The 23,683-nt window shown below is 35.4% G+C and overlaps 1 protein-coding gene across 10 annotated transcripts in view; it reads right to left on the bottom strand.

Moving 5' to 3' along the window:
• Positions 1–23,683, bottom strand: part of LOC150104711 (GTP-binding protein 8-like) — a 147,274-nt gene that overhangs the window by 93,118 nt on the left and 30,473 nt on the right. For all 10 annotated transcript variants that reach the window (XR_016548546.1, XM_090395304.1, XM_090395306.1 and 7 more), the window contains exon 3: positions 12,395–12,718. Coding sequence is in view for 9 of the 10 variants with exons in the window: in XM_090395304.1 (XP_090251430.1) it covers positions 12,395–12,718 (324 nt within the window). In the remaining variant the exon portion in view is untranslated. The remainder of the gene's footprint in view (positions 1–12,394; positions 12,719–23,683) is intronic.

The raw sequence follows: 23,683 nt of genomic DNA, 5'->3' as shown, positions 1-23,683 counted from the left end.
TATGTAAAAAATAAAAAATTACAAAAAAAATGTATATAAAATTAGAAAAATGGAAAACAAAATCTTTAGCCCACCTATGGTACAAATGTACTATAAGTTGACTAATAACCTTTTGTGGGTGTGAACCACATATTTAAAAACAATGTTCTTAACACATTCTCTTGAAATCAATATGATACATGTCTTTAGCTGTATTTAGGAAACAGTAGAATCTACCTGGGGTTACTTAATGGTAAAAGGAGACCTCCATATCACCTTTTAAGAAATGTAGAAAACTGACCAAGGCTTCTGATCTAATGTCCAATCCTCACCTTCTTGTGATGCACCCCTTTAGTAGATATCTATCTGGGTACTGAACAAACAAGGTTAGGCTGGGCTGGTAATTTTGGATTTAGCCAACTAAACTGTATTCTTACTAGCTTAATTAAATACAATAAATTAAAGATGCCAAGAAATTACATTCTTGGTTTCATCCTTTATCCAAGTGTAAGCAAACAAAGTTTGCATGCAAAGTTTCTTCAAGTTTCTTAATGACTTCACATCAATTGCCTTAGTATCCCATAATGCAATGCACATATCTTTATGGACATGTACAATGCTATGCATTATGGGAAGAGTCACCACCCAGACCAGTTTCAACCTTTATTGAAGTATCATTAGTGAGCCAGGCCCAAAAGTGATACCAAGGTTGAAGTAATGCAGATTAAGGCAACTGATGTGAAGTCATTATCCTCCATATAGAAGTAGCATAGTTGTGAAAAAGCTTCACAAGCAAACTTTGCTTGCTTACACATGTATAAAGGATGAAACCAAGAATATAATTTCTTGGCATCTTTAATTTTTAGTATAACCAAATGAAAAAACTTTCACATCGATCTCTAACCTAGAGTATCTTACTAATAAGGTACGACACCATTTGATCACTTGTATATGAAAATATAGCTTCTTCATTACTTGAACCTTGGTATCACTTCTGGGTCTGCTTTCCACTGATAAAACCTCAATAAATGTCAAAACGGATCTAACCGTCTGGATAATGCATAGTATTATACATGTCTAAGGATATGTGCATTGTATTATGGGATACTACTGCAATTGATGTGAAGTCATTAGCCTCTATGTATACAAGTAGCCAAGTCACGAAGAAACTTCACGTATAAACTTTGTTTTCTTACACTTGGATAAAGGATGGAACCAAGAATATAATTTCCTGGCATGTTTAATTTATAGTATAACCAAGTGTTAAAAAACTTTCAACAAATAATTAGAATACTGTATTGTTGGCTATATCCCAAAATGTTTTGGGGATTTAGCCAACAGCGAGAATCTTGTTTATGCAGATGATGGTTCCTGGCTGGAACACCACATGCATAAATAAGATTCCTGCTGTTTCTTTCATCAGGAAAGAGGAAACCAGGAGTAGTGGTGAAAGTCAGTTCATGGGAATAAACTCCTACTCAAAATCAGTAAAATTTAAGAGAGGTACCATCAGCGTAACAGAGATGTCAATGGAAAATAAGTAGAAATGGCAGAAGAATTAGAAAACTACCACAGAGACATAATGGATTTATCAAAGGTGAAAAGTCAGTTCATGGGAATCAGTAAAATTTAAGAGCGGTACCATCAGCATAACAGAGATGTCAATGGAAAATAAGTAGAAATGGCAGAAAAATTAGAAAACTACCACAGAGACATAATGGATTTATCGAAACAAAGAAGACAAAAACAAGAAAGACTCTTCTGAATAATAATGAGACATTATTACTTGATCTAATCATAATGAGACATTATGATTAGATCAAGTGATGTAGGCAAACATCAAAATTGGAAATTGGATAATGAGACTTATTTGTGCCCATGGTCCCACAAAAGCCTCTAATAAAAAAGTAGTGGAAGAATTTTAAGTCATTAGAGAAGGTACCTAACATAAGGAAAAAGGAAAGGTTGGTCCTTGATGGAGATCTAAAACTTTTCATGTAGTACTATCATAGTATCCTATACATCCTGTGAGATGATAGGAATTTGATGATAATGATAGAATCTACTTTAACCATATAAATTTGGCGGAACACGGTGTGCATTTAAAAGCATGCTATATCAATCTGGAATAGGAGCATACTCATCAAGAAATTAAAACATCTTATTAAATCATTGACTATTTAAACCAACTTTATTAATCAACAAGAATGTTAGCAGTTATCATTTGCTATATAACAAAACCATATTAATGTAATTTTAATAAATCTCTCACTTATCTGACATCAGCTTGGCAATTTAAATATAAACATCAATCAATATTTCTCCAACCAGCAGAAAAATATCCGATGAGTATTGAGGATGGTATATCCTTTCAGAATAACTTGACAAAAGAATTTAACACAGCACTTTAAATCCAAAATACTGATATTGCATGATGACAAAAGAAAAAACACTATAGATTACTACAAACAAACAAGCAAAAGAGATGGCAGATTCAGCTTTATTTATTATATTTTCATGTGAGCATCAATGGAGTGATGAATATAGTCAATTCAGAAATTAAATATGACCATTTTCCTTTCATTTCATTTATCTCATTGCTTTGAATTTCTTTAGCTGAAAATCTGAAAGCAATGAGAATAGTGATCATGAGCAGTTCATTCTGCTTATGATCACTGCTTAAAATAATCACTTGGTGAAGGCAACACAAGGAACACAAGTGCTGGATTTAGTAATAACATCTCAAATTGTCAAAATAGAAGCTACCATGATGCCACCATCCAATGAGAGTGATCAAAAGATGGTGGCTAGGAAGGGGCAAGCTTCAATGGAAGAAAAAGGGAATGCAGAACCTACATGAAATTGCAGGAAATTACCACAGAATCAGTGTGAGATATTGCTGTCTGACAATGTCAGGCTAGTATAGATCTATCAATAGAGTATGCAGCTTCCCACTTGTGGATCCCAAATTTCAAGACCTTACATTTAGTTGCATTACACTGATATCTCCCATTCATTTGTTTACCTTTCCAGCTTATTCAAATCCTCTTGAAGAGCAAAAACATTAACACTATTACTAATAATCAGCAGTATGCTGAAGCTGGCTTGCACCATCTTATGCATGCTGATTGTTACATTTTCAAAATGTTTTGCAAGCTAGTTGTTAAACCAGCAATGGCTATAAACTGAAGAGTGGCATGCACGTGAATCCACAATGGCTAACAGCATTTGAGAAATTAGCTTGTATATAATGACATGGAAAATTCAGCCAGGAGGCACTTATTTCAGCATCCTTTGTGCTTCTTTTCTCCTGCTGCTTTCCCTATGCGGCAGTCTTGTAGGACTGCAGGGATGGAGAAAGTAACGCAGTTCACACTAAGAGTATGACTGTTTATATACACTATCTGGATTCCAGGAAAAATGTCATCAAGAGGGATGCCATGGGACTTGACTTAACAACCAACCTAACAACCATCTATTAAGTTTTGTAAATGTGAAGAAGGTTTCAGTTTAAACAATATAATTGTGAGATGGTAAGAAAGAGTTTAAAGTAGATTACATATTCATAGTTAATGACAATAAACTTGGGAAAAGAGTTAGGGAATTGGGTTTGGATGAATTGCAATCACAGATTGGCTACGAATAGAAGGGCTCATCAAAAATCAATGAAAACATTTTGTAAGAATCAATTGGCTATATGGAAATCACAATTTAAAAAAATGAATATTTTATTATTGTTTGAAAGTTTTTTTCTAAACTGTTGTAAATCAGTAAAATTTACAAATATATACACACTTTTTATTTATTTATTTTTTTTTTGTGAAGCAGTTGTTAAAAAAGTATATTTTTCAATATTTTAAGACAAATTTTAAAACTCCACAATATAAACAATTATTAAGACAGCAAAATATAAACTAAAGTAAAAATACCAAAGAAAGTGCCTATAACAAATGCAGCATCGGGTCATGCAAGATAAGGGGAGTATTCCTGATTTCTAGCATTTGTTATGATGCATGTAGCAGGAATTTTCCTACTTAAGCCAGCTGAATACTGAAATTTTCTATGGATTCACCTGGAGCTAAATATTTGAAAAACACAGTGAATACCGAAGCAAAACCAAACATTTGGTGCATCCCTACCCGAAAACAACAATTTCTCCAGAAACCTATGCCCTTCCAAGATCAAATGCACTCCCATCTCTTGCATGTAGCTACTTCTATCCTTAAATGCACTTCAAACATCCACATATTCGAGACCTCTTTTGACATATCCTCACTATCCATTCATTATTGCTGCTTTACTCCTTGATTCTGCATTATTCTAAAACACTATCTTCCCTCACACACTTTTCTGCTGCAAAGTTCCTAACAATAACTTCAAATCTCTTGCGACCCAATGCACAATACCCCTCAGATTATCTGTGCATCATAATCATAATATCCACATTCTTACCCTGCTTTGTTTCCACATACACACTCTATAATTCCTACAGACAAGCCACTCCTCTAATACTGTATTCTGCACAGCATGAATCACTTGAATCTCTATACATGACTCCCCCATAAATCCATTCATTCCTTACTTACCTGATTCACTCATTCTCTCTTTCCTTGCTCTATCACTTATCAGTCTTCCTCTCATCTTCTTTCCCTTGTTTCTGTGCTCTCTTGACTTATGTCTTTTTGCTCTCATTCCCGTAACTTTCTCTGACGCTTCTTGTTCATCTCACATCAGTCAGGGTTTCAAAGTTAACTCATTTTTCACACCCTCCTCTTCAAGCATCCTACCTTCACTCAAGATTCACTGCCACAGTTAATACCATCCTTCAGATCTTTCACATCTACAGTCTACCTAATATTAATATTTCACATCTATTAATATTTATTATTATTAATAATAATTAATAATAATTACCATCATCATGCGTTTCAAGGATTTAGGCCTAGCATGGCCTGTTTCCGGCTTTAGAAGTCATCGTTGAATCGTTTAAGAGGACGTCCTGGTTTTCTTTTTCCTAATGGCTTGTACTTGAAGGCCTGTTTCTCGGGGGAACCCTGTAACCCCCTAGAGAGCGCATCCCCTGGGTGGCAGATAGGGGATCCCACCATGTATGTGTGTGTGTGTGCGTGCGTGCGTGCATGGTGGGGTGGTCCGAATATACTGAATAAGGACTCATGGACCAACAGGGCCATAAGGGGCAATCATCTTGATTGTAAGGGAAGTGGCACTCCCATAGACCCCCTAGCTGGATCTATCCTCTTCTTAATCTATTTTGAGGAAGATCCACCTACTTTAATTCTCATGGTCCTCAAGTACTCTAATAGCACTCGAGGGCCATGGGGGTCTTTTCAATTCTGGCCTTACAACTATACCCTCTCTATAAACCTTACTATAATTCTTCTACAATCTACTCTTTCCCCCTTCAATATACCCTATTCATCCTATGGGTTTAAATTTGAAAGAAGGCTAGTTCTGAAGCCTTAAGGTAGCAGTCCTACCACTGAACTATTCCATCACCAGGCTAGTCCCCTGACATGGAGAATATAATTCTACTTGTAAACTGACAGAAAAAGCTAACTGGATTGAATCTATGGAAAAGGTAAAACAAAAATGGAAACGAAAAAATATAATACACATAGCAAACTCGGAATATTAGAAGAATAGCATATAAAGAAATAGAATTAGACCAACTATTAAATGAAAGAAAGTTTAAAATAGCAGTAATCACTGAAACAAAAAAGAAATTAAAAGGAACAATGAGAAATGAAAATTTTAATGTGATATACAGTGGAGTTGACAGAGACCAAAGAGCACAAGCAGGAGTCATGATTTGGATTCATAACTCCCTTTCAAAACAATTAAAACATAAATTATGGAATGAAAGAATAATAGAAGCTAGAATAAAAACAGATAGAGGCTATTTGACAATTAATAATAATTATAATATAACTATATAACAATTAATAATAATAAAATAAAAATTTTATTAATAACAATTAATAATAATAATAATAATATTTCACATCTACCTAATATTAAGTCCATCGCCACCATGCTCGCCTTCCTCCCCCTTAATCACACTACTCATAACCTTCTCTCCCAAAAAAACACACATTTCCTTAGCACCATTATACTGCCAGTGAAACCTGGGATTTCTAAGATATTTATACTGAGATCACCCAACTCCTGCTGTCTACATTTTATGCAAACATGCACTCCCCCACATTACCTGCCACATTTTTAAATGACAGGAAAATTCCATGCCACAGATGATGCATGCTAAAATGGTGGCAGGCTCAACAATGAATCAGTAAGCTCGGGTGTAAGGCAGCAGTCATAATTGATAGAAGGAAAATGTCAATACACTAAGTAACATATTGGAAAAGTACTTCAAACTCAAAAACTCACAAATGCAAACACACCACACTCAATCACAACCAACTCAGATCATTTACACTAAAGCTATAATAAATCACTAATAATTAATAAAAAAAAATTTCCCTAACCACACATTACTGAACATTGTGCTCTTTGTCCCCTAGTGGCAAAATCTCAAAAATTATCAAGAATGTTAGAAAAGTGCTTGCCTGGAGGAATGATAGAATATGTGCAAATACAGCAAAAAAAGTAAGATGAGAATTTGGATGATATGATAGTGATGGCTGGTACAAAAATAAAACAAGAATTAAATGTAAATCAAAATCAAAATTTGTGGCTTCACTACATAATTCAGCAATCCTGGTCAGAAAATTGAATTCAAAATGATTCAAGTAAAATTGTCGTACAATCAATCTATTAAAAAATAAATAAATAAAATTCAAAAAATTAATAAGAATTACAGAAGAATCTCTTTGGTGAATGTTCCAGGTCAAGATTTATGGAAACAGTTCAGAAGAGAGTAAGAAAAATTGTGGAAGAGAAACATGAGGGAAAACAAGCTGAATTCATGCCAAGTAGTCGGGAACAAATTCTTACTTGATGAGATTAATTAACCATGGGAATATCAGGGATCTGTATTTATATTTTGTACAGCTGGAAAAGGCATATAAGACGTGCCAAGAGAAAAGCTATTCAAAACCTTACATTCATATGGTATAAATATTATACAAGGTAATATATAGCCTATACATGCAGCTGTTAACACCCTAACTGGCCATGATGTCTATAGACTTCCAGCAAAATCTGGATACTATTCCGTAACACTTACTGAATAACATGGATAAAAAGTGCAATTTGGACTCACTATTTCATCTGACGGCCGGTAGAGAGGTTAAAATATGAAAGATGGTCTAATGCCATAAAATATGTATCCACTATTCGGCATCTACAGAGTGCTTCAAATTATTATTATTATTATTATATGGGTACCTCCATGGGGTCCAAAGACTCATGCAGCAGACCCAATCTAACATACCTCTCCTTGAACCCATTAACAGACAAAGCACTCATGACTGATTCTGGCAACCCATTCCACTCATTCATAACTCTCCAAGCAAAATATCTAGTCCTCACACCACTACTAACCACACCTTTATTCCAACTTACAGGGATGGACCCAGGTTCTGGTTCCCTCTAGCCAAGTGCTAAAACATTTCCCCTGCATCAATCCTAGAAAACCCTTTAAGTGGCTTAAATGTTTCCATCATATCCCCTCTTTTTCTCTTATCAACCAACATCTGCAATCCACACTCAATCTATCCTTACAGGGAACATTCCACGGGTCACTCACCTCTGAATCCTCTCCACCACTTCCTCATCCCCAAGAAACACAGAGAACCAGACTTGAGTGCAGTAATTGAGATGTGGACATATAAAGAGAAATAACAACATCCTTATCTCTACTTGTTAATATAACCATCAATACACAAGTAATCCTATGGGCTACCATAAGTCCTCTAAACTTTAACTCTCTGTTTACCACCACCCCTAAATCTCTAGCTCCATTTATTTCCTGGAGTAGTGCCATCAATGTGATAAATGGCTTGTAATCTATTTATCCCAAAATGCATCACTTCACATTAAACTGACACCCATTATCTTTTGCCCATACTGACAGCCTATTTAAATCGTCCTGCAAGATCTCCACATCATCTTGATTGACTATTACTTTACCTAATTTTGCATCATCAGCAAACAACTGAACATTTCTTTTCAAGTTATTTCCTAAATCATTTATGTACAAATTAAACAGCAATGGTCCTAGCACCAAACCTTGCAGTACACCACTAATCACCAATTTTCACCTCAATTCTGCCTCTCCATATACCACTTTTTGATATCTGTCCAGCAGCTCCCATCTTATGAGCTTAACCAGTGTCATGTCCATCCCCATTTATTATAATTTGCGTAACAGTTCCATGAGGTATTCTGCCAAATGCCTTTACAAAATCCAGCAAAATCATCATGTAGCCATTTCCTTTATCCAACTCAGCTGTTACTCTATTATAAAAAGTTAATAATTTACTAAGGCAAGACTGATCCTTCATTAAGCCATATCAATTGGCTTTGTTCACCCTCATGCAGTATAAACAATAAATTACACGATAAATCATAATCTGATTTTGCTTTCCTTGCCATGCTAGTCATCTTGCTGGCTGGTGACTTGTACTGTTCATGAGTTTGTTGGTCATCTTTCTCTTTATATACCCTCCACAGCCTGTTCTTTTTCTGCAGTTCATGCTTAATGATCTTACTCATCCATCTAACTCCTATCTGATTTTGCTTTCCTTGCCATGTTGGTCACTGTGCTCGCAAGTGCCTTGTGCTGTTCATGAGTTTGCTGGTCACCTGTCTGTTTATATACCCTCCACAGCATTTTCTTCTGCAGTTCGTGCTTAATAATCTTACTCATCCATCTAACACCTATCTGATTAACTCTCCTTACCTTAGGTATACAATTTAATATTGCTTCCTCTAGATGACCCTTAACTATATCCCATGCACTACTAAATCCTTATCTGGCAGTGTTTTACGCAATGGCAAAGATTTAAGCTTCTTCTTAACTTTGTCAAAATTGCCTGCCTTGTAGTTCCACATATACCATTTCTTGACAGAATATTCCTCATGTTTTACAAATTCCCAAGTCTGCATAGTCACTTTCACCAATTGGAGGCATGTGGTCACCTTGGTTATGGATGGCTCTTCTGATCCTATGACCAGATCTAATACTCTCCTACCATTATTCCCCTCCATCACATGCTGCCTTAAGTAATTATCTCTTATTAGGTGTATAAAATCTATTTCCTTCCTGCCATGTGATCTTTCTTCCTTCCAGTCTATATCTCCATAGTCAGTCCCCCCCCCCTCCATAATAATCACTTGACCTATACTCATTATACTAATTTGATGATTCATGTCTTCTAGATCATCTGTGGAACTCCTTAGCCTACAGCAACAACCAACTGTATATTTTGTCTCACTGGTTTTAATCTCACACCAGACTGTTTCAAATGAACAGCCACCCCCCCTCCCACCTATCTCTTATTTATTTTGGCTGCAATTCATCTGCTATCATCATCAATACCCCTCCCTCATCCTATCTTCTCTATCTTTGTTGAAAATACTAAACCCTTTGCATTTTATCCCTGTAAAATGCAAAGGATTTAGTATTTTCATTTTAGCATTTTATCCCTGTAACTAACTACACCATCTGCTGTTAGCCAGATCTCACTAATGCCTATAACATTTGGTGAGGTTGCACTAATTAAAGTACCCTTATTCAGAACAATCAGTACAGATAGCCAGTAGACAAAACACCCTCAAATGTGGTGGACACTCTAACCGGATCATTGAAAAAAGATTTTGACAATCAAAAATTAATTCTAAAAATGACTGATAAAGAAGATATGGTACCGTGAGTGACAAAAGATGGTGAATTTTGCATACCAAGTGAGCCATAAGGCAGTATAAACGAAAGAACAAGACTGACTCTACAGTAATTCGACTTGCGAGATGGGTCTCACTTTGCCTGAACATGCCTTGCTTGTGAATATGCAACAGAATATTGAATATAACATAATCAATATTCTGTTGCATATTCTATAGGAATAGGGAGAATACTTCACAAATAGAGACACCTAAAGACTTGTGAAAAGGCCCAATAACACCAAATGCAGTGAATTGTATGGTTTTGCAACTGGAAAAGACAGGTAGTTTGACAGTCCAACCAGGAAGAAGTGTAAATCTAAAATTCTGCAAATACTTGAAGATGTTGAAACTGTTGAAATAGGTTGAGGGGATGCTCAACCCTCTCAACAGTTCCCTCTCAGAGTACTAATTGTAGCAAGACAATTAGATTTGACATATACAACAGTACGAGGAGGTTTGCATAAAGTGTTGCAATGCCAACCACATAAACTCACTCAGCCAAGAATTGCAAACAGGAGATGCCAGTATCGGAGAAACATTTGTGTTGACATTTCTGGCATGCATAGAGGTGGACAAGGATTGGTCTTGGAACATCCTAGCCTAATCAAATGCATTTTCTTGTTTGTAGAACAGTAAAGACTCAAAACTGCCATATCTGGGCTATAGGGAATCCCTATACATTTCAACAAGCTGTCTTTCATCCGCTAAAGGTCATAGTATGGATAAGATTTAAGGCCAAGTTTGTTATTGGGCCATTTTATTTCGAGGAAATCCATCAAACCATACTTGTTACCTGCACAATCATGGCGGCACATTATCAGGACATGCCAAACAGTTTCGTCATTCCGCAACTGCAGCAAACAGGGTACCTAAACACACACACACCAGTTTGGATGCATAATGGAGCACCTCCCCTCCCCCCATAGAACATGAAGTTCAACAATTACTGTGTCAACATTTCACAGAGAATGGAGTAATCAGCCACTCATTTCTATGAAATGGCTACCATATTCACCAGATCTTAATCCTGTGACTTTTGGCTTTGGGGTTACCTCAAAAGTATTGTGTATCAGGACAAAGTTCTTCACCTGGTAGATTTAAAAGACAAAATTGCACATCATGTGTGAAACCTTTCAGATGCATTCTGCTGTAGGCAATGCTGTATGACGATATCTGCTACTGGTCCTACACAAGGGCCAACACATTGAATGTCACTCCCATTGATCATCCAGATCTCCTTGACAGCTTCTCGTAGCATGTCAGCTCTATGTGATATGTTTTTAATATCACATAATTTTATAAAATGAACAAAATAAACATAACCGAATAACTTCATTTGTCATCGACTCTGAAACATTTCACAGTCACACACCATCCGGTTCACATTAATGTAATTTCCTCCCTCTCAGAGTGCTATACTTCCCCTATTGGTCATTTTTTTTATTGTCAAAATCCTTGTGAACCTTGTGATCATCTTTTGGTTCTCTCTCTCTACGGACTGCTCTGAATAGGAGTACATTAATTTGAAACACCCTGTACAAGTAGCCTAACAATGAAGGTTCTTCATGTGCAAACTTTGTTTGTTTATGCTTGAATAAAGAATTAAACAAGAATATAATTTCTTGACAAATTTAATCTAAATTATAACAAAGTGATCATTTTTTAATATTTACATAGGCTTACTACTATAAAAGTAAATATATACATAGTGTAACACACACACACACACACGTGCATGGACCCATGCATAATTATTAAACTAATTTTTGTATACAATCAACTGTATAGCAAACTTATAGTACCACCTGAATAGATCACCAAATGAGTTAATCTCTTATAATAATATCTGCTATAGTGGCAGGTCAACTGTAATATGACAATATAACACAACTGTGGAAATTCTATGCAATTATTTTTCAATAATAACTTGTTATGCATTAAAATGGAAGCAACTTGTAACATTGTACATATTTCTCTTGGAATATTGCTAAAAGTATATACCAGGTCAAATTTGGCAATCAGTTTTTGCATGCTCTACTAAGTTGAATTAAATTCAACAGAAATAAAAAATATATTCTGTTGCATAATCAATTTAAAATCAAACTAGTTTATCAATAAAGAGACAAATTTCCTTACTATATGTACAAGTACAGGTTTTGAATAAGATGTTATACAGAAACATTTCATCATCACATTAGCATAAAAGTAAAGTAGCAAATGGGTAATTTACTTGTCCCCCCCCCCCCAACAAAAAAAAAAGTATTCTAGGAGTCTTCATTCATAGGACTATTCCTTAAATCACTGATGTATCAGGTCTTAGTCTCTATCAGACCAGCCCCTTTTGATTTCTATAAATCTTATTTTAAAATGTAGGAATATGACAGGTTTTGCATAAGCATTTACAGTGAGCAGTGAGTGTGTATATGTTGTGTGTGTCACTATATAAACATGAAATTACTGAACTTAAAGGAAAAAATGTTACAAAGTGGCAGGTGTTTCCTTTATTTATTTATTTTTTTTTTATCTAAATTTGTGGTAGTAAACATACTTCGGGTAAATTGTGCTTAGGAAACTTGTCAGGTTTCACAGCAGAGGCCAGAAATTTGATACAATGATGTATATTATCAGATTGTTTGTGATATGTGAACATTTTCTGAGCAACTTTTATATCTTCTACAGTAGGTGCAAAGATAATTTCCTGTCCTCTGAATAGCGGTACTACTAAATGCTGTTGTAATTCCATACAAGGATTTTTAAAATATGCATTAGGATCAGCAGCACACTTCACTGGTAATGCCAAAGAAACAGATGAACTATGTAACAACTTCTGTGTTTTTAGTGCAATTCTTGACCAGATAACAAATGCACAGTGCTATATATAAAAAAAAAAGGAATTAATTAATAATTATACTCTATGAATATCTATGTTTTATTTTTATCATTTCAAATACAGTAATTCAGCTATCCTGATTTCAAATATTTATTCTATACAAATTCATACAGCAGGGAGGAGGGGAGGACACAATGTGGCTCTTCATGCTCTACCAGGAAAAAATAAACAAAAAAGAGAAGAGGAGACAACAAAGAAGAGGAACAAAATAAAAAAAGAGATAAGAGGGAAAGAAAAACAGGTTAATAAAAATGACTGCAATAAAATAGTTTAATTCGAAACACATTAAATGAAGTTTACTTTGAACAATTAGAATAATTTAATTTGAAACACAATAATTTTAGTTACTCATTTACTAGTAGAGGCCTTCTTTGCATCCATTTTTGTAGAAAGCTCCTTAAAATTAAGTAATTAGTCAAAGCAGTTCTTCCAAGCTCATTCAAATATTCATCATTTAAAACAGATCTATATTTAGATTTAATAAATTTAAGAGTCGAACATAGCACTTCACAGGAGTACGTGGTTCCAAAAATGGAGATCAGTTTTCTGGCTTTGAATTGTGCAAGTGTTATTTGGCATTGCTTAAGTGTTGGATACCGTTGGTCCGGAACTTGCTTCCAAAACTCAATTACAGAATGGAGAGAGCTTCTTCAACATGTTAGAGCCACATGTTGTATCTTTCAATGTTATCTTCCGATAGCTCTTCCTTGACATTCAGGTTGTGAGATACAAAGTGGACAAATGTAGCTAGTTGTGGTTTGTCCTAAATATCTGTAGATTCATCCAAAGCCAGACTAAATGCAGCACAGTTTTTCAAGTGACAGTGTAAGTTATTTACAACGTCAGCACTGATAATGGAAATTCTCCTTTCAACTGTGCGCCTGGAGACTGGCATCTGTTCAATCAGTTTGAGTAGTTTTTTATTATCTGGGTCTAAAACTGAAATTATTTGTGCAATATTCATCATCATCATCTCATCATTAAATTCCTGCCATGTACCCTCAAGGGGTGTACAGGATATGATAGTACTACATGAAAAAAATTACATCATTATTAATTTAATTTCCTACCTACAATTTTCCTCCAAATCAGTCTGTTACTTGTCAACACTCCAACATTATCAGATCTTATATTTCTATCGTCTAAAGCACTTTGTACCGTATCAATCCACCTATATCTAGGTCTTCCTCTGGATCGTTTTGCTGCCAACCTGGCAGAGAACACTTGTTTTGCTAATCTTTCCTCGCCCATTCTGTTTAAGTGACCATACCACCAAAGATTAGCTCTGCTAACGCATTCCTGGATGCTGACAATGTCAAGTTCTTTCCTAATATCCTCGTTTTTAATATGATACTGCCATTGATGCCATCTGTTCACACCTATAATCTTTCTCAGGACTCTCATATCTGTGGTCTCTAGTCTTTGGTCAAGTGTTTTACTTCTGACCCAGCTCTCAGATCCATAAGTTAAAACTGGTTTGAACACTGTCTTGTATACAGCTAATTTAGTGTTCCGACTAATTTCTCTCTTATTCCATATGAATTTATTCAATTGACTTCCCACCATACCAGCTTTGCTGATTCTGTTGTCTATTTCTATATTTAATTTACCACCTTCAGTAAAAATCGTGCCTAAGTAGCTGAAATGTTTTACTTGTTCCACAGGTTCTTCATTCACAACACAGTTGACATTTTCAGTGATTTTGCCTATTTTCATTGTCTTTGTCTTTTTATTGCTGACCTTCTATTAAAACAGCTATTCAATTTAGTCAGAGAATCTTGCAGATTTGTAGCGGATTTATTTAGAAGTATAACATCATCCACATAAAGCAAAGAGCTGACATTAACATCTCCAATTTTGATATCATGTTTAATACCACTTTCCCTCATAATGTGATCCATATAGATAATGAATAACAGAGGGGATAATGCACATCCTTGTCTCACACCAGATTTAACATTAAACCATCTTCCTGTACTTCCTTCAATTCTAACTGCTGACTTACAACTCAAATAAAGACTAAGTATTGCTTGATATAATGCCCCATTGACACCATATAACTGTAGCGTATTTAATAGCATTTCTCTTGGCACTTTGCCATATGCCTTTTCAAGATCGACAAAACTAAAAATTTGATCTTTGTTATATTACCATGCTTTCTCAATTATTTGTTGTAAAGTGAAGATCTGATCCTGACAGCCTCTATTTGGCCTAAATCCAGCTTGTTCTTCACCAAGCTTTTCTTCCACAATTCTTCTCAACCGTTTCTCAAGTATACCTGCATAGATCTTGCCAGGAACACTCAGTAGGGAAATACCTCTGTAATTCTCACATGCAGTTTTATTTCCCTTTTTATATATGGGTACTATGAGAGCTCTACTCCAATCATCGGGAATTCGTCCCTCTGTCCAGGCTTTCTGAACTATGCAGTGCAGCCACTGTAAGACTCTTATACCACCATACTTCAGCATTTCTGGTCAAATATCATCTACTCCTGCTGCCTTTCCACATTTCAAGCCTTTGATGGCTTTTTCTACTTCAAGTATGGATATGTATTCCTGACTGCATGCCTGGTCAGTGTTTTTTACCACTGTGCTGTCATCACTGCTTGTTTCATTTAGCAGTTTTTCAAAGTAATTACTCCATACTTCAAGGATATCTTTTTCTCCCGTTTTCATGTCACCTTTATCATCTCTAATTCCTTTTATAGCACTCTTTCCTCCATTCTTAAGCTTCTTCAACAACCTCAAGAATATTTTGTCACCTTCTTGATATTTATTTTCTATATTCTTGCCAAAGTCCTCCCATGACTTTTGTTTAGCTAGTTTTACACATTGTTTAGCATTCTTGCATTTGTCTCTATATTCTCTAAGAGCACACGCTGACTTATTTGACCGGAACTTTTGGTATGCTTTCTTCTTTTCCTTCACTGCCTCTTTAACTTCCTGTGTCCACCATGGAGTTCTAATTTTTTTTATCCTTACAGATAACCTCACCACATGCTTCTCTGGCAGAATCAATCAATGTTTTCTTCAGAGTTTGCCACTGAATCTCTAAGGTTTGATTCCTGTTCTCAAACTCTTTCATTTTTTCTTCAATAATCTTTGTGTATTTTAGCCTACAGTTCACATCTGAGAGCTGCTCAACTTTTATTCGCTTTAAAACTTTCTTACATGTTATTCTTTTCAATATGAAATTCAATTTTATCCTGCTCAAGACTAAATAGTGATCACTTCCAATTTCAAATCCTCTGTACACTCTGGTGTCCTGCACCAGGGAGAAAACATCACTATCAACAATAATATAGTCAATGAGACTTTTCTTATTCCTAGCCTCATCTCTCCATGTGAATTTGTGCACATTTTTATGTTCAACATGGTGTTAGTAATAACCAGTCCATGTCCTGAGCAGAAATCCAACAGATATTTGCCATTATTATTAGCTTTGCTCTTTTCTCCAAATTTTCCCCAAATATTTTTGTATGTCTGACAATCATTTCCTACTCTGCTATTTAGATCCCCAACAAGGACCAACTTTTCATTTTTCATTGTGTCAGTTGCTTTTTCTAAAGCCTGAAAAAATTCCTCCACTTCTACCTTAGTAGAACCTTCTGTGGGACCATAGGCACAAATAAGTCTCATTGTCCAGTTCTCCATTCTCATATTTGCCCACATTACTCTACTTGAAACTGACTGCCATTCAAGAAGATTAGCCTCGTAATATTCCCAAATTCTCCTTTTGTGTATGGACGTTTTGCCTGTGCCATATTAAACGCTAAAATAAAACCAGCCTTGGTAGTAACATCAGCCTCTTTAGTAAACATGGACATCAATTTACTCTGACCATCGAGTTATGATTTTAAAGTTGAAAGTTTAGTTTGCCTCAGATCAGAGTCAAATTTACTAAAATTACTGTGCTGTGTGTCATAATGATGCTTGAGATTGCTTTCTTTGAATTGTTCAAAGGTTATTTTGCATATGGCACACATTGGTTTACTTTGTTGTTTCACAAAAAGAAACTCCTCTTCCCACTTGGCTTAAAACTTCTGTGTTCCTCTTCATATTTATGTTTTTTTTTTGTGACATTTCTAAGCACTTGAAAAAGAGTTCAATGATAACTTGCATGAGTCTATTGACAGTGCTTGTTGACAATACGTTGAACCATACCGACAGATAAGTGCTGGAAGTGTAACTAACCTGTTGTGGTAGGCAGGCATAGCTTCTGCATCCCCATCTCCCTACCACCCACCTTACCATGTGCACACTCACACACTGACTCCCATACCATCGCATCGGTCAAAGGTTGTGGCTCTTCTAAGTCTTAACGGAATTATTTTGGATCCAAAAGGATGTGTAGTAGGCCATCCCGATATACAGTAACACCCTGCAATGATCTGCTATTAAGATGCACTTCAATTACGACCAATATCCAATTACACAATGTTGCATTGGCTCACACAACGGTTTTAGCAACATGATGCTCCTGTGAATCAAAAGACAAGCTATTTTCACAGACTCAGTTTTTATTTATGATCATTGCTCACTACATCTCTGTGTTTCACTATGAATTATAAAATGTTTATAACTGCTTCTTCTTTGAGTGCCATCTCCTATCAGAGATCGGCGACCACCTTGGCAAAATTTGAGCGATTCTCAGCTACTTTGAGCAGTCTCTCAGAGTTCATGCTAATCCACTGTCTGATGTCTGCCAGCCAAGATTTTCTTTGTCTTCCTTGTCCTCTTCTTCCATTTATCTTCCCTTTTATAATCAATTGAAGTACCTTATATTTTTCATTACGAAGTAGGTCACCAGGATATGCAGTTTTCCTTCTTTTTATGGTATCTAAAAGTTCACGTGATTTCCTCATTTGTTCCAGTACTTCTTGATTGGACGTTTTTGCTGTCCATGGGATTTTTAACATTTGTCTGTATAACCACATCTCAAAGGCTTCAAGTCTTTTTATTGATGTTGTCTTTAAAGTCCAAGTTTCTGCACCATACAGCAATACAGACCATATATAGCATTTAACCATGCATACTCTAAGCTCTAAGTTTAAACTGCAGTTACACAGTGTTGATTTCATCAAGAGAAAAATTTTTCTTACCATTTCAATTCTAACTTTTATTTCCATTTCTGGATTGCAATCTTCACTTAACCAGCATCCAATATATTTAAACTTTGTCACTCTTTCTATTTGTTTCCCATTTAAAGAAAGTGCTGAATTAAGAATTGGTTTCTTACTTATGACCATGAATTTAGTTTTGGTGATATTTATTTTTAATCCCATTTTTTCACTCTCTTCATTTATTAGTTCCAGAAGATTTTGAAGATCCTGCATATTGTCAGCCAGGAGAGCTGTGTCATCAGCATATCAGATGTTACTGATGATTTCACCATTTACACTAATCCCTTCCTTTCTTCCTTCCAAGACTTTTTTGAAATATGGCTTCTGAGTATATGTTAAAAAGAAGAGGTGATAGCACATCCAAATCTGAGTTTGATGTTAATGGAGTCTGTAATAATGTCATTGACTTGAACAGATGCCTTTTGGTTCCAATGTAAGTTTTCAATGATCCTGATGTCTTCACCATCTAATCCAATTCTTTTTAATAGTACAATCATTTTAGCATGTTGGACTTTGTCAAATGCTTTCTCGAAGTCGATGAAGCAAATGAATATTTCCTTGTTTTGGTCAATACATTTTTGGAATAAGATCTGAGAACAGAAAAGAGCCTCTCTGTTCTCAAACTGTTTCTAAAGCTGAATTGGGTATCACTGATGGTGTCTTCACATTTTCTGTATATTCTTTTTTGAATTATTTTCAGAAACATTTTGAGAAGGCGATTCATTAGGCTGATCATTCTATAGTCGTTACAAGTTTTCGCATTTTCTTTTTTAGGTAGCATGATGAAGGTCGACTGTAAGCAGTCTTGAGGGATTATGCCTGTACCGTAGATCTTATTAAATAGCTTTACTAATATATTAATGTTGTCACCTTCTAATAACTTTACTATTTCTGCTGGTATTCTATCTCCGGGCCTAGGGCTTTACCATTTTTAGCTGAGTTTAGTGCACATTCTACCTCTGATCTTAGAATGCATGGACCTTCCATATGTTCATAAGTATTTTCTGGGTTCTGTCTGTTATCAGTAAAGAATTCTATATATTTCACTCATTCTTGTATTTTGTCATCCTTTTCGGATATAATTTCTCCCTTTTTGTTTCAAAAGATACAGAATTGTTTTTTCTTACATATACCTGAAGTCTCTTTCAGCTTTTTGTGTAGATTAAAATTGTTATGCTTTTCCCGTAGAATTTCTATTTCTTTACATTTTTCATTCATCTGGATTTCTTTTGCTTCTTTGATCTTGTGTTTAATAATTTTCTGAACCTCTTTATATTTTGTTGGATTATGATTTTTATATGATCTGCATTGATCCATGAGAAAAAGAATTTCATCGGTCATCCAATCTTTCTTTTTTACTGCTCTATTAGGACATAAAGTATTGGTACATTTCTCTATGAAGACAGATTTTAATTTGTCCCATGCTTCATCAACCCTCATGATGTCATCATTCTTGATAAGTGCTAGCTCTTCAGATCTTGACTCAATTTGCTTCTTATCTCTGTGTTTTTTAATTTTTCCCAAATCAAACCTTTGTTGATGTTTCTTAAGTATAGCATTCAATCTAAGTTGTAACTCTGCCACCAGTAGGTTATGATCAGAAGCAATATCTGCACTAGGACAGGTTTTTGTACTCTTTATAGAACTTTGAAATCACTGATTAATTAGCAAGTAGTCAATTTGGTTTCTGACTATATTCCTATTATTATCCTGTGATGATAATACAACCTTCAGGGTGGTAGCTTAAACAAAGTGATTATTAACAAAGTGAACAAAGTGTTTGTAATTATTAGCTCCTCTTCCTGGCAGAATTGAATAAGATGGTCACCTCTCTCATTTCTTGTGCCCAGTCCACGTTCACCAACTATACCTCCACTTCTAACTATTATTTTATTTTATTGTCGTTAATAATGGCAGATAAAATTCAAGGCAAGGGTGCTATTGCTTCCAGTGAAAAGAAGACAATGCAAAAACCTATTACATACATACTAAGATTAAAATGATTAAATTTAGTGACAATAATGCATCAAACAATGAGATAGACAGCATGCTAAACTTACCTCACTAATATTGTTACAGTGGGTGAAAACCAAGATGGTTTTCACCCACTGTAAGTTCATTCTCACCAAAGTGAAAAGTGCTGTTACACCAGCTGACAGGTCGTAAGTCAATCTAGTTGTATGTCGGCCATATATTTATTAACAGTATTCTTTAACATTTCTAATCTTTTTATCATCTTTATAATTTATTTTTATAATCTTTTAAATTTATAATTATGTATATTGTACATAATGCGAAAAATAATACTGCACATACTGTACTGTAAACACAAAAATACAAGCTAAAATTAATGTAAAAATTAATACAAATGAAATTCACAAAATCAATTTTTAATCTTTGCTTGTGCTGGGTTGTGGATTGTCAGGGTCATGTTCTTGGGTTGAGGTAGGAGATGTTCTCTTGATGAGGAACATGCTGAGCTTTTGTTAATATATTGAACAGTTTGTTTCTTTTTTTCTTCATATATCTCATGATAACAACGTACAACATCTTGAACGATACATTCAACCTTTGTGAATCGTTCGACATTAAGGTCCACTGTTTCGAAACTGGCAAGAGCTTTATTCAGTTGCGAAAAATAATCTTATAAACTCTTTGCAATGAATTTCCTTTCTGGCTCCTCTTCTTCTTTCTCTTCTTCCTCTCACTTTTTCTTCTGACACTCTCTGTGCTTCCAATTCAATCAACTCTTCATCCGAAAGTTCTTTTATTTCACAATCTAGCAACTCCTCTATGTCTTCTATTTCACATTCTAATTTAAGATTTTTTGCAAGTTTAACTATTTTTTCTGTAATCACTTCCAGTTCCTCTCCTTTTTCAAATCCTTCAAATGTATTCACATAACATTTTAGACACTTTTTCCAAATTCCCCACATACAATTCTTTGTTACACATTCCCATGCGGTCGAAATATTCTTGATACACTGAAGAATGTTGTACTGCTTCCAAAAGTCTCGCAAAAATAAATCAGCATCAGAATCTATCACTTCGATGGCTTGTGCGAATGTCGTTCTGAGGCAGTGTTAGCTCTGAAATAGGCGACTTCAATTTTACATGACATCACCATTCCAGAATCTAACAATCAACAAAAAAAAAATGTATATGCATACTTATCTTTTAGCGCAGTGTAACTATGTTTTTTTTTGTAACAACATCTTGTATGATAAACTGTGAATTTAAATTAATGTATCTATATGTCTAGCATGAATGTAAGTCAGCAAAAAGGGGCAGATATGAGAGAAATCATTAGTGAAATGTTATAAATGAAAGAATGCATATTATTCAGCAACATAGGGCAAAGATCGCCCTAATACTATAAGAGCAGCATAAGCACCTGCGAGCATCACATCTGAGAAGACATCATAACACATATGTTCCCGGAAACAAGAAGTCCCATATGTTGATTGGTGAAGTCACCCAGCCTGAGACCAATGGGTGAGATGATAAGAGAAATTCAAACTCAGAAAGGTGGCGCTCCAGGGGAGCATATAAAACCCGCGACACGGAAGTAAATCACCCCGTTTTTTCTTGTTCCTGCATTTCTCTTTGTGTGCTCCAAGAGTTCATCACAGTTCAGCTCTCATTTTTGAGGGCTGATTTACGAAAAGTTCTGGAATGACACTGCAGCAGATTTCGGCAAGATCAACCATAGGCCATCAATGAGAAGGTCATCGACATAAAACCTTAGCAGAGAGATAGCGTCCAGCTCAGGCGAGTACGTGTAACCCCATGCCGATAAGATTGAGACAACCAGAGTCGTAACAAAGAAGGAAGGACGGAAGAAAACCGATAAAGAATAGATAAGTACTCTCACTTGTTCTAGCCCCATTTGAGAATTGACTAACAGTGTTAAGAGAATGCATCTTAAAATTTGTAATGGAAGAAAGAGTGAAGAACTAAGATTTATGTAAATGACTATGCTTTTGAAATGAACTCAGTTAGATAGAGATTCTGTCGTAATTAATCCGAGAGAGATTATTTATGTACTAAAATGCCTAAATGTCCAATTGAGCTGTAATTAAGAATGTATTATATGTTGAGTTATTGAATTTGCTAACATTTTGAAGTCAATGCATAATGGTTTTAAGAGTGAGAGAATGAAAGAATGGTAGAAGCTTAAATTAGATTTGATAACTACTTTAACTTGTATGGCATTATATAATGAGTTTAATAAATATTTTGATTTCTTACTTACATGTGTTTCTGATCATGATGACTGACCCTTCATAAAACATCGAACCTATGGTTGTGTGTGTGCGTGTGCGGGGATACCCCAACTGAAAATAGTAGGGCACGACTGCAAAATAAAATAAGCCAGAGAACCCAAGGCTTCTAAGAATTCAATTGACATTATTAGTGGCACCTGATATTCTATGATTACCCTAAAGGCTGAGTTTATCTCTAACCTTAAGGCCCAGGCTGGTGCAGATAAAAAATAAATTTTGCCTGAGTGACCAGGATAACTCATGAAATTCAGGGAACAGGTAATTTCTGGTGGCCCCTTAAAAGGTTGAATTACGTAAGAAAAGGTATAAGAGAAGCGAGACTTAACGTTAAGATTAATGAAGATCACATAACAATGGCGCAACCGACATAACAAAGAGGTACATGTGATAGAATTTGATATAGCGGCTGAAATATATTGCCTCGATATATCAATATCAGAGATATATGACGCAACAAATGGCACAGCAGTCGACAGGATATGTTTAATCAATTAAAAAGGAAGTAAATTAATCAAACACAGTGAAGTGGTGTCAGTCACATGAGAAGAAAATAGTAGAACTAAATTTTGGAAGGGAAAGTTTGGGTATTTTAAATAAATTTTGTAAGCAAAAGGATAAGTATGGTGCTAGCAACCAGCACAGAACTTAGTGATCTGGAATTTTTCAGAAGCATCAACCCCCAGCAAATTTTTCCTCAGTTTTCTGGTGAGGAGACTGACGATGTAAGGGCTTTCTTTGATTTTGTTGAAGAACTCAGAAAGATAGGAAGATGGAGTGACTTCCAGTTACTTATATTGCTTCGCAGTAAGCTAACTGGAAGAGTAAAGAGTTTTTTCTACTCCTCGCCCCTTCTGAAGGAAACAATGGACTACCAGAGATTCAAGTCAATCCTTATCTCTCAATTTGCAAAGGCCAACAGCATAGGACCGAATCTCTGGAAACTCCAGAAGATCATTCAGAAGGAGAAAGAATGTGTCTCAGACTACCACAACAGATTACTCAGTTTTGCGAATTCTTTGAGTGTACCTGAGGATGAAAAACGCCATTTAGAGTGGGCTGTTTTTCAGCACTTCAGAGTTGGTCTGAGAAACGAGCTAAAGTAAGCAGCATATGCAAAGGGAATTGTGGATTTAAAAAAAGTGCTATAACGCCGTGATTGAAAAGGAGCAACTCCTTGGGGACATATATCCTTCTATAGTTCTAAGCCAAGTGAATGCTATAAGGAGCAGTGGTGAAGAGAATAAACGCCAGAATTCAACAAAGAAAGAGAATTGTCAGAAGGTACAAGAGAGTACTGAAAGAAATAAAAATCAAGCAGTTTGCATATCACTACCGATACCTGCAAACCAAGCGAAAAGGAGGTAGAGAGATTACAGCAACCTCTTATACAACGACTCGATCAAGTGGTAAACATGTTGACAATAAATAGCTCCAATGAACAGAAACCTCTGGAGTCATGAGAGAACAAGATCAGTGACCTAATCCATGAGGAAGTTCAGAGATTACAAAAACCACTAATAGACAGAATGGAAGAGA

Source organism: Typopeltis vanoorti, chromosome 7, assembly GCF_054136105.1.
Source record: "Typopeltis vanoorti isolate ZY-2024b chromosome 7, IOZ_Tvanoo_1.0, whole genome shotgun sequence".
NCBI classification, from domain to species: Eukaryota; Metazoa; Arthropoda; class Arachnida; order Uropygi; family Thelyphonidae; genus Typopeltis; species Typopeltis vanoorti.
This window is presented reverse-complemented; position numbering and strand designations above follow the sequence as displayed.